This window comes from Ruditapes philippinarum, unplaced genomic scaffold, assembly GCF_026571515.1.
Source record: "Ruditapes philippinarum isolate M1 unplaced genomic scaffold, ASM2657151v2 ctg2483_1_1_1_1, whole genome shotgun sequence".
NCBI classification, from domain to species: Eukaryota; Metazoa; Mollusca; class Bivalvia; order Venerida; family Veneridae; genus Ruditapes; species Ruditapes philippinarum.
Genome location: NW_026865080.1, coordinates 310,240 through 323,854, shown reverse-complemented (window position 1 = coordinate 323,854; position 13,615 = coordinate 310,240). Strand labels below are relative to the sequence as shown.

At 30.6% G+C, this 13,615-nt stretch overlaps 1 protein-coding gene across 1 annotated transcript in view; it reads right to left on the bottom strand.

The window, feature by feature from the left end:
- Window positions 1-11,034, bottom strand: part of LOC132727751 (complement C3-like) — a 58,961-nt gene extending 47,927 nt beyond the window's left edge. Inside the window, 9 exon segments of the mRNA XM_060713328.1 lie at window positions 432-534; window positions 899-986; window positions 1,899-1,941; window positions 2,772-2,903; window positions 4,824-4,897; window positions 5,427-5,633; window positions 6,222-6,282; window positions 6,592-6,688; window positions 10,915-11,034. Coding sequence (XP_060569311.1) covers window positions 432-534; window positions 899-986; window positions 1,899-1,941; window positions 2,772-2,903; window positions 4,824-4,897; window positions 5,427-5,633; window positions 6,222-6,282; window positions 6,592-6,688; window positions 10,915-10,964 — 855 coding nt within the window. The 5' untranslated portion in view covers window positions 10,965-11,034.
- Window positions 11,035-13,615: the final 2,581 nt, after the last annotated feature.

The window sequence follows — 13,615 nt, the reverse complement described above, 5'->3', positions numbered from 1 at the left end:
TTTAGATCTTGTTATAGTCTCCAGAAGTATACTCTTTAGTATAGATGATCAATCTTTCACTTGTTTTGCTCTGTTAGCAATTGATATAAACATAGTAAATGAGTAGTTTGTATGGAGGTAAAAATACTACTTTCTTTATATTTTGCTACCTTTACGACATATTATTGCACATTCAGGAAACTTCCTTTAGTTGTTAAATATCTAACTTGCTCTTATCTATTTAAAATAACATTAATAAACGCATGTTTAACATTTCTAAAGAATTAAACAAATATGGATTCGTGAGGCATATTGTGCCATTAACACATTTTCAGCATTTATACGGTGATAGGTTCAGATGATCTTCTTTAAGTGTGTCTTATAAATGGATCGGTATGATATGCCTGTGTAATGAAATGTATAAAATGAATACCGAGAACGAATCAACATACCGTTTTTTTGTCGACATTTAGGATAAAGTCACTATCTTTATTCTCCCCTTTCAATTTCAATATAAGTCTTGCATTTCCCTGGACAGGCTTGCCGTAAACATATCTTAAAAGAAAAATATGTGCTCAGATAATCTACAGTTCACACGTGATGATGATGTTAACATTCTTAAATAATATATATGTAATGGTTTGGTAATATTGTCGGTCCATGAACTTTTGCCTAGAATGAATTAACAAAACGAGGTTGAATAATAAATAAACAATTTGTGCAGACTAAAAAAGTCATCCTCGAGATATTTTTCAGGAGTTTTAATTTTTCTTGTAAAAGCAAAGTTCGATGTCTCTATGACAATTCTCTGTTGTTTGGTACTAATATATAATATATATATAATAACAAACTAAAAAAAAACAACCAAAGTCAAACTCTTATTGTTTTACAAAAATGAAATAGTATATGGTATTCATACTTGGCTTTAACAGTGACGGTTATCGACCTCGTTGTTGGTAGGAGGAACTCAACGTCAACATCAACGGTCACTCCGAACGTCGGAAGAGCTGATATCAATACAAATTTGCAAGATATAGCTATCGATATTTTAGCCAATGAAAACGCAATGATATAAGTACGTAACCAATGAAAAGAAAAACAACTCTTAATACCTTAGTACAGTTAATGAAAATGCAATCATGAAAATTATTATACAGAAACTGTTTACGCAACCAAATAAATGGAGCCCAATTTTTAACACAGTGGCGGTAACTGATCAAACAAATCTATAAAAGAAATATTGAAATCAGTTGAAAATGTCAAAAAGTGAATGTTTTGTAAGATGCCGTTCCGCACAATTGTTTTTTTCTGAAAATATTTAACAAACGTGTTTTTCCCCCAAAATATTCTCATTAAAACCCGACTTAACGATTGTAGTTCAGAGTGCATGCAACTTTTCAGTCACTCACAATAATCAAAATAGTCTTTCTATTTTTTTTATATATATTCAAGACGTCAGTTACATTTCTACTTGTTCTTGTAATTAACCTCTTCTAATATAATTCACAATATGGAAAAAAAATCAGCCTGGGATTTCGCCCGTGGTTATTCACGGGACCCTGAAATTCTGTCAATCATAGCAGTAAAGTCTGATTAAAAAATCCATACCTTTATGAAATTCTATTCATAATACTAGTAAAGTCCGATTGAAAAAAATCCATACCTATATATAAAATGAAAATATTTATTTTCTTTTAAATCGGACTGCTATTATTGACAGAATTTCAAGATCATGTGATTTTTATAGAACGTCACATCTTACGGTTTATATGTCGTGTAATATTATCAAAGGCTTTTTCATAATCAGAATTGGCACAATGCTAGCGGTAGTAAATTCTTTTTCCATATATTCATAATACATATGATGTAAAAAAAGGGAGTAATGTAAAATTTAAATCATTAAGTAACAGATAATTTACCATATTCGCGAACTTCAAAAAGGACGTGTGACTCGGTCTCAAACTGAAACAAATACAACAACAAAAACCCAATATGTCTTTATCGAACGAGCAAATATGATATGCATTAATACAATCGCAAAATAACAACCACCTCTACCGAAATGACATGCACCGCTACAAAATTACACAATATAGCCTACCAAATTTTTGGCCGAAATGTCAAACATGAGAACCAAATAAGAATTGCAATGCCTAAATGACGATCACTAGGCCATAATGACAATCATGAAGCCATAATGACAATCAATAAGCCGGAATGATAACTGCTATGTCGAAATGAAAATCACCCGGCCAAAATGACAATCACAAGGCAAATATGGCAATTATTACGTCAATCACAAGGTCACCCTGACAAAGACTGTTCCGAAATGAGTATCACTGGGCTTGAATGACAATCATTTGCACGTGATGAAAGTATGTTTATGCAAAATGAAGTGTCAACGTTGAATTATGTGCCCAATGATTGAAAGACAATCACTTGCACGTGGTGAAAGTAGGTCTATGCAATATGAAGTGTCAACGTTGAATTATGTGCCCAATAAATTAAACATGTATACGTATGTTAAATTGATAATGATGTATCATGGCATTAAGTATACATTATATTTATTATCATTACCATTAATATTATTTACCTTTTATACGTATATTTATTTAAAGTGAAGAATTTGACTTACCTGTACGAATACCCGATATTTTCACTTGTAAGATATAATTCATATTAAACTATGTCATACAAATTGTCTTAACATTTATACAATTTTGCGAGTAAATCCTTTTCGACACGATCTAATTTTTGCGAAGTAATGAATGTACCTAAAGAATGTTTACCTGTCCATCATAAAATGCTCTTGCAGTCCAAATTCCCATCTCAGGGTAAGGCGGAAGGGTGAAGTCATTTTGAAAGAATCCCGTACCGCTATTCTTTATCAACTTTCTTCCCATGGTTAAGTTTGAAGGACTCTAAAACGGTTGTGGCTTATGTTCAGTAAAGTAAATTACGATAATTGGAGAATACTCTCACTCCAATTACCGAACTTAGTTACTACTAGAAAAGTGAAAAGTTTAAAATTTAAATGGATTTTAACAAAAACGTACTATACAATATCAAATTTAATATTGCATTTAAACACTAATTTGTAATAAGAAATTCTGTCAAACGATGCATGAAATATATATCTAACTTCAAATACGCTGAGACACAATATATATCTAACTTCAAATACGCTGAGACATATATTTTTAGCGCATGACCCTCGTGCAACCCCCCCCCCCCCCAAAAAAAAAACAAAAAAAAAAAAAAACAAAAAAAAGAACAACAACAACAACAAAACATGCAAGGCTCTCGTGGTTAAAACACGGTAGTGACATTTTGGTATCTCTGTAAAATATTCTGGGACAACAATAGAAACCAATAACCATAGAAAAAGTGTGAAAATGCAGTCTAGGTTAAAATGAATTTGTCCATGAAGGATAATGAATAGTGAAGCAAATGAAAATAAGTTAAAAAGTTGATACACAAAAATGAAATTTTACATATGATATCAATTATCATCGTTGCTGGTGTTAATGTTAAACCTCACATAAACTTTTTTTATACCCTACCGTGGCTTAAAATGGTATTAGTTCAATCTATCAATCTGAAAATTGTACTGGCATTTGATGGTATGTGTGTATTATTCTCTCATTGCTATAATAATTGAAAATGCACTTGTATTTAAATCTTATCCAACGAAGGGGATAATCAAACTATATAGTTCTCTGGTCCCAAACAGAAAAGAAGATTTGAGAGACATGATAACAGAGAAAAATATCTATACATGTGAATTTTAAGCCAGTTTCAATGTGTATTACAGTTTGTGACTGTATTTAAAGCTGTTCTGAAACCATCATTTTTGTAATGTTTGATTAGCAATGACTATGCTATCAAGACTGTTCATCTCGGCGCTGAGCCAAATTTGTGGTAAGTGTGTATTTATTCTCTCATTTCTGTAATAATTATCTTCCATTACTGTTCTGCTAGGCGCTGCGCCTGAATTGGACTGGCATTTTGATTAAGTGATATGTGTGTATGTATTCATTCATTTCTATAATAATTAACATGCGCACTTGTACCTTTATCTGTTCCCACCAAGGGAAAAGTACAATTATATTGAATTGAATGATCTCCTTTTATACAAACATTATCTGTCTAAATGCATTGAATCTTACTGATCTACATTGGCTTGCAGATCCATTTGACTTTTGGAAATAGATATATAGTTCTCTGGTCCCAAACAGTGAAGAAGACAATAAAAATATCATCGTTGATTTGTGAGACATGATAATCGAGAAAATCTCTATTCGTGCGAATGTTAAGTGTAGTGCAGTTTGGGACTGTATATAAAGCTGTTCTGAGACCATCATTTTGTGCACACTTGTATATTTATCTAACGGTCAACTACTTTAAATAAATCATGGCAAGATAAACCATTAATGCAATGTGTCTCGTAATATTACGTAACTGTGATCTATCCGCCCTTTCTGGTATTGAGAATACAACCCTTAGCAGCTTCCGTAAGAAAGAAAACAGAAGCGGAGCATTCGACCGATGCGCAGAAGGGTACATTGTCGTATATTCTCATTTGCAAGCATAAAATATTTATCTTACGCAAGCTCGACGGAAATGAAATTATGTCGTCACTTCCGGTTTCTTATCAAACTCACATAAACACAGATAACCATACTTTGCCATGTACAAAATGTTTAAATTAATCATGCTTTGGCTATTTGCATGTTAAGATGTACTACCTTATACAGAAAAAAGACGTAAACGAATCCCATCCTGTTCACAATCACTTCTACATAGAAATAAATTTAAGTGTCCCACATGTTTATACTTACAATAACATCCATGCCTACTTGCCAAACATCATTAGCTTTCAATGACTCGTCAAGTGCTAAAGTTCTTACTTTAACTGAAAACAAAAATGCATTTTCTTGAAAGTATCTGGTACGTTTTTGCATTTTAAAATACATTTTGATACGCATATGGAAATTATCACAATAGAAAAAGTGTTTGAAGATGATTTTTATGAACAACGTGTGTAAGACAGTCTTCTTTGTAACAAGATTGGTAATTTCCGCCATAAATGTAAATGGATACGTAGGAATACCCTTAACTACGTTCTTGACCTTATACTCATGTGTAAATATTTCCCTCTAATTTGCGCATAAATAAGAAGGTCACTTTCTATTGCTAAATTGTTACTGAGAAAATGCTTACAAATTTTAATTAAAGACATTTTGGGTTTATCACAAAAAGAAATAATGCGCAAATTTGTATTTAAAAATGGCCAAATATTTCGTATCTAGCATTACAATGTTGTTGTAAACATTATTATGTTGTAATAATTGCAAACAATGATAAGTAATAGTCATAAGGAAAACATATCTTACAATATATTGACTATATCTTTTAGAGTAATCAAGGTGAAATATGTTTACCTTTTTGTAAAGGTGTATAGATCGGTTTGTCCGTTTGTACGATCAGGTAACCTGAATGGTAGCTCAGAATAATTTCCCTTGACCGCTGCGTTCCTTTCCATTCCGAACATAATTTGACTTTGCGTGGCTTTTTGTAACCATCAGTGTTAAATACCTCGTCAAATATATCCGCTTGCCGGACCTTTACAGTCGTATACGTTGGAGTTTCTTCATTTTAAGAAAATGACATTAATTGTTTCATTTCTCTAATTAAGGTTTAACCCACATAGTTATTAAGCCAGTGATACGATTAAATCTCGCCAACTCGGTTAATGTCGATTTTAACGTAGAAAGTGGCCAAAATTACACATTTTACCCAAAAGCACAATCTTGCACAATAGAGAACAAGAACGGAATAATTAACCTCTATTTAAGAAACTTGAAAACTTCACACCACACCTCAAAGGAAATATTTCATACGAACCTGGTAGTATTCCGAAAGAAAAGATATTAGGAAAATGTGTTTAACATCAACATTCTTGACGTAGCCAAGACAAGTATCAAATTAAAGTGAAGAAGACAGTGTACCATACCAACTCATTAGAAAAGGAGGAAATATTTAAAAAATCTAAAAGTAAAAGAGAAACAAAACAAAGGAATGGAAGAAGCTAGAAAAAGAATACGAGAGAAAGAAAGAACTTCAAGTATGTTTACTTACAAAGATAATAAAAGGAGTACATTTAATTTCATAAAATGATTTTAATTCCCCTTAAACATCTTTATGAAAAAATGTATTAAGGATAAATTATTACTCGCCTTGGTCTTTAACTACGACATTTTTCATGGAAAATTGTTTGCCCTCATGCTCCATCCAAAGCTGTAATGTTTATAAAGATAAGAATATTTAACCAACAATAATTATCAAACGGCAACTCGATATGTGTGTAAACGCTTAATAGGAAACGCTGTTTAGTACCTGCAGTTCATATCTCAAAGCTGCCGAGCATCCTACACTATATAGCATTGTCAGGTTAACTGTATCACTTACCTGTTGATTATTTTAGAGCATTTTTTCTTTTTATCACTTATGTATAATAATTCACTATTTCAAATAATATTCCACTAATTGTAATAATATTTCTTTGCTAAATATCTGAATATCAAGAAAGAAAAAATATGACATTACTTTGACAGCTGCATCTGTTTCTCCAAATACACTGACAACAACTGTTTCATCATGTTCAAATCTTATCACGTTTGGGGCTATTACGAAGTAGTAACGGCTGAAAAATATACAAAGAAAACGTTTTGAGAAGTGATATTCGTATGCAGATGATTATGTGATTTAAAGAACCACAACTCCGAACAAAGTAATGCATTGAGAGTCAATCACACAAAAAACGACTTGCCTGGTTTGGTTCAGTTATCTTAATCATGAAACAAAAAGATGCTGCGCTTAGTTCGGAATGACTGAGAAGATCCCAAAATTTACCATTGGTGTTTAACAATAATTTTTCCCGTCTTTTCAGAAATATGTGACTCTTTAAGTTGCTCTAAAAATAGGAGAAAGACTAGGACTACAATTGAGGTTAAATAATTTGGTGTGAATAACGATAAATAAAGTTTCATTTTAATGGCGTGGTACTCGTTGCATCATCCTATGTCAAATAAATGTGTTTACTTAAAATATGTTGGTCCAATAAAAAACAAATTATATACCTAAATAATTTATTGTGTTTTTTAACATTTTATGATGAAAAGTTATCCAAATGGACAAAAATATACTCACCAATAAACAAAAAATATATACTTGAATCAATAATTGTTGGGTAATTATACTTATATCTGTTTTAGTACAACTTGCAGACTGGGATATTGTCAGACATGTAACAACAGTTTTGATTGGTTTTTTACATACCATATATTTCAGTTGCCGATTGCCTACATTTTTAAATGTATGTGTTCCAACCGAGTTTTTGGTTACTTGAATCGTATTTCAACATTGTGACGCTATATGTCAATGTCGGCAATTAGATTGACTTGACCGTAACGTGATGATTGTGTTACTTTTCTGTGACATGCACGACCCATGAGGAATTTTTTGAAAAACTTATAGTTAAAGTAGTAATTATCTACACATAAGAGAAAAATATTTGAGAGTGGAATTATCCTGGCTTCGAGGTAATATTTTGTTTTTCCAATCTCAGAAATTTCACTGGTCAGTAAACATTCTGTGACTGTTTTGTGACCAATCAGATACTTGAGAACTGAGTTCTGAGCTCAGAAGACGTCTTTATAACCTCGGAACCAGCTTACAAATCTTTCTCAATAGAGCCAATCAGAACCTTTGCTACAACAAACTCGATTTCCTGTATACTAATTTTCCCTAATAAAGTGAAAACCCTCAATTAAGACCACCATCGGGACTGGACCAAAGTGGTCTTAATTGCGGAGTGGTCTTAATTGTGGATATTCTTATCATTGCTTGCACACGATATGACCAGGGCCTATTTTAGTCATTTTGTATGAACAAAATATATGTGTCTTAACCTGCAAATACAATATAAAAGTATATATTTTATAATGTTACATCTGATGGGAAGAAAACATATTTCTGAAGAAATTTAATATCAAATTTTCTTTGTTCTGATTTCAATAATAATTATTGTATGAGGTACATAATTCACATATATCAGACTTTATTTCTTCACAAAACAAATGTGCACAAAGCAACATTAAACCACTATGAAATTAACATTCTCACCTTTTTTCATTAAATATCCCATAAATAACAGCTTTTGAAACCTTGTGTAATCAAGTGTCATGCCTAAGAACAACCAAGCAGATAATAACAACATAACAACACATTTAAGATCTAGGAAGGTGTTGATTTTAATATCAGTGGTCTCAATAGTGAGGTCAAATAAAGAACAAAATAAGGAATTGGGACTGAATTTGGTGGTCTTAAATGTAGATAAGTGAGTTGGTCTTAATTCTGGATCATGTAACCATTGACATAAAGAACAGAAAATTCCGTTTTTTTAGAAACTGGTCTTAAAAGCGGGGTGGTCTTAAATCCGAGGCGGTCTTTAGTAGGGATTCTACTGTATATATAGTTTTAGAACACAGTTATTTTTAAGACACATTAAAATCTTTAGTAGACAAACATTTTTTGCCAGTATGAATAATTTATATTACATGAATATTTAATAGAACACGTTTTAAAGTACATATTAATTTTTAATGGCTAAATATATCTTATTTTAATATTTTTTCCTAGTACACAGTCAATTAGTTTTAGCACATTTTTTATCATAATTTTAAATATTTATTTATTTAAACAAAAACTTGACATAGAATAGTGTAACATTTGTCACGCCATAATTGTTGAAGCATTTTTAATCACATTTCAACATACACAATGCAAAATTTGATTTCACTAATAATGATGCCTCAGTGAGTCTTATATATATATCCATCAAAACAATGACGGTGACAAATCAAATTTCCTTTCATCATTTTATATCTATTATGAGTCTACTTAATGGTGCAAAATCATAGAGTTCTGCGTTTTCCTTTACAAGACGTTTTATTGAAAATTTTCTCATGATATTTATTACCTAACAAACCAAAACAACTGTCTTATATTATTTATTTGATAATTTCATCGCTAGCGTCGAGGAAAAATTGCTTTTTTAAGCGCGAGACATTAGATGTATCTATTGCAAAACATGTAATCAATATATGCCATGATACATTCTCCCTATAAAAACAGTTTTAATTTTGCTTGTTTCTGTTTCTTTGTTTACAAAGATCTGTTTTGCTTTTTTTTGAAAAAAAAAAAACAACAAAAAAAAAAAAAAAAAAAAAAAAAAAAACAAAAAACAAACAAAAAAAAAAAAAAAAAAAAAAAAAAAACCATCAATCAGTCAGTCAGTCAGTCAATTAATGAATCAATCAATAATGTATGATGTTTGAATCTGAAAACTGGAATGTCTGACGTCAAAAAAAACCCACTTAAAACATGAAAATGGTGAAATTGTGAATAAGAAAAACATCTGCAGATAAGTTTTTAGAGTTTTCAATCTGACACTTTGACAAGCGGCGTATGGTTTTCAGGAAATATAAAGCATGTGCCCTAAACAAAATAATAATTGACGAAATTAAACAAAATGGAACTACAAACCGAGCCTGCAACATTTTCCATTGTGCCGTTTTGCGTGTTAATTAGAGATCATTGTGTTGTGTGTTTTTTTTAATCCTCAAGATCGTTTAGCATGACACCGTTGTTTACTTTGCGATATTTTTTCTATCGTTTTTCCCTTTTTCTAGTAAGTGTTTACAGTATTCCTACTTGAATAATGTATGATCACACATATGATATGTTGTCTGCTTTTTAAATTTGTTCTTTGAGAGCTCGCCTATAATATATAGTCTTCATGAACTCTGTTCCTCTTTCAACATTCCATTTTACTTAATTACACCTATTGCTTAACAGTAAAGTGCAAAAGAATACAATACGATCATTTGAATGGAGTTGCACTAACGTGCATCATGATTACCTGTATTTTGATATTCACCATTTCTTGTTAGAATATAGCATTTTGTTTAAGACGGTGCTAGAAGGAGTGGCGATAGTTTAAGGTCATTGCCAGGCTCAATTTTAGCGTTCAATATGAGAATGATTTGTTAAATCTGAAAACAATAATCGAACGTTAATAATGTATACAGAATGATATGATTTATTGATATATGATATAACATTTATTTGGATTTTAAGGCATTTTGAGCTCGATGTCCAAAGTGTCTGTGGCCTAACCGAACTGATGACAAAATTGCTACATTTGTTACAGTGTCAGAACTGTTTTGCCTTACAGTGTCAGAACTGTTTTGCCTTACAGTGTCAGAACTGTTTTGCCTTACAGTGTCAGAACTGTTTTGCCTTACAGTGTCAGAACTGTTTTGCCCACATCAAAATAAACCGGTCAAAGACTAAGTCATCTACAAATAGTTCACTATCGTCGTAATAAACAAAGTATGGCCATATATTAACGGTCGTTTGCAATATAACCCTCGGGATAATATCTCGGGTTATATATACAAACAACTGTTTAAATAGGGTCATATTACCTGTCAAAAATATTTATAACTAATACTTTACATGCATAATAGTCTGTGACTACGCAAACTGTTGGTTTTATTGATGATTACATAATTCTCTTTTATTATTTTGTTATTATTATGATAAAATAAAATTACTTTGTAAACAAGCTATTTAAAAGTGACATCATCTGAGTTTTTTTTTAATTTCTCTTTCAATTATTGAACAAACAAACAAACAAAACAAAAACACCACACAATTTAAGAACATTATATTATATTACTTGTTTTCAAATGCAATCGACAACATTCAAATAAATATGTTTAAATACCTTCAATTAGTATTTAGATTTAATTGACCTATTTAAAAAATTAAGCTGTATATATAACAAAAAATGAAAATGTGTACCCTTGCACCTCCGAAACAAAAATCCAAAAAGAAATAAACAGAATAAACATTGTTTCGGCTCGGGAGCCTGGTTGCAAATAATCTATTTCTGCAAATTTGTTAAATGCAGCCAAACAGGTGCATCTCTGGGAATGCCTTCACCGCAATTTATTTAAGGCCATTCATAAAAATACTGCTTTTATGATAAGTTTTCAGATATAACTATACATACACTACGTTTTGACTGGTTCCAACAAAGAAGGTGTACAAGTAACAATGACCTTTTGAGGTGTATTATATTTTTAAAATTTTTAAAAAATATAGATCGAAATGATAGCGGACATTTTGTTTTATTACGCACAATTCGCAGCTTTTGAAAAACAACTACCAAGACACAGGGAAATAAAAACATATTAAATTCAATTCGTTAAATTGTTAGCATATTTAGAAATAATACATGTATAAATATGATAAATGTTCAAGTTTTCTGAAAATAAAATTGATTACAATTGAAAGAAGGAAACTTCAGTGAAATGTATATATACGAATGCAACCGGTGTAAAACAAAACCAACCGGCATCACAATACGTTTGAATCAGATCTTGGATCTTGATTTGACTTTCATTCGCATTTTGTTCCCCAAAATATTGATGCTACTTGAAGACTCAGTTTGTTTCTAAAAATCAATTCATATAGTAAAATGCAATTGACCTTTGTACTTTAAACATATTTATTTCATAATCTTTATTCTATGATAAAAGTAAATTATTATTAAATCTTAAACAAACAATATCTTCTTTCATAAAGAATTAACTACTCGTCATTAACATTAAGTTTTGTTCTGAAAAAACTTCAAATAAAAACAATAACAACAAAATAACAACAACAGCAAAATGCTTACAGCTGACACGGAAAATTTGATTAAAAAAAAGAATTATATCAAACAAAAATAATTAACAAAAATAAAAATAAATAAAAAAAATAAAAAAATAACAACGAAAGTAGGTAAAACATATATGTAGAAATAATATGTATAAGCATTGACTTTTATTTCCATGCCTTTTTATTTTCTCTTGCCATTTTTGATTTGCTCACGAGAACCAATTCCATATTTTCTGTGTTCCTAACTCTATCAAATTTCAAAAGTTTTCTAAATTGTTTATACAATTCAAGATTACAACCGCATTTCTTTCTCGCGATAAAGTTTTAATGGTGACCTTGGCTTTCAATTAATTTGAAATTGAAGTTATGTTGTTAAAAAGAAGATTTAATAGCAGCATTAGATGTACAATTGATTTATATAGTGACTATGTAAAACTGCAAAATATTTATATCAGCATTTTAATCTATATCAAATGAATATTTTCTTTTAGTTTCTGGTTTGTTGTTATTTTTACTTAGAACGAGTGCAACATAGTGTAAAAAATAGCTTGATTTTATTTCATTTAAAGTAGTTTGCCTCAAGATTCAGATGAAAGTTTAAAAAATGTATAAAAAAAGTAAATAGTTGGGAAGTGGGAAGTTAAAGAACATAATAAAAACATTGCAAAAGGCACATACAACCCACGTAAATTACCAAGCAGATGTCGATATATACAAAAAAGCAATTTCTGCGTTAGTCACACACCGAAATTATGATGAAACATATATCAGACTCAGTTATCATTCGCACATCACATTTAAATCATTACTTGAATCTTGCATCTTTTTACTTTTCTTAAAATCTTGGTACAATTTTCTCAAGCTTAGTTTTCTTGAAATAATTCATTCATCTGGAGGCATGCCCCTGTTTGGATCTAAAAATCAAATATATTTTAAGCCAATTGCTAATTATTTACTGTCGAACTGTATTTACGACGTTATTTGCAAACACATTGCATTAAAATTTGAACTTTATGCAATTATAGAAAAAAGGTTCATATGAAACATTTAATTGGATGATTATTACATTTCTTTTGACGCTTGTTTTATTTGTCCCTACCGGTGTAACCGAGGGACACTTTAGGGCTCCACCAAGTGTTTTTCCGGACGTCCATTAGTCCGTCCGTCAGTTCGTCCTATTTTCAAAAAGATTGTTATGGAAATAAAAAGACTTAAAGTATGGCAATTACAGTAGATTTGTGACAACGTTTGTGATAACTCAAAATTACTGACAGTAAAATAGATAGACGTCAGTATGGAGATTATGCACATTATTTTAGTTCGACTATAGGGAGTATATTGAGAGCTGTATGTGACCAATCAATACTTTTGATTAAAGGTTTTATACCGTAAAATCTTCTTAACTATAACTGTTTAATTTCTTAAGATATTTAGTTCAAATTTTAAAATATATGTTTCTGATTATCAACTACACCATATTTGACAATGTCACAACTCAAGCAACAAAATTATCAGAATTATGCATATGAACGAAACTATGTTGTTGTTTTTTATAACTTCTTTATTCTTAATGTATCTTCTTCAAACTTCAAATATTTGTGTCTTACCATCACCCACATTATATGCGACAAGGTTCATTAGCCTATATTATCAATAATATATTCCTTGAACTCTCATGTTCTTCTGTGTTCCTTAAAGTGACATTATGCTCATATTTTTATAGTCAAGTTGAGCTGAATTGATTTTATATTTCAAAAGATTGACTGTCAAAATGGTGTTTGACCAACAGTTGATATTGGAAAATGTTTAGGATAAAAATATAACTCTGCCTATTATTTAA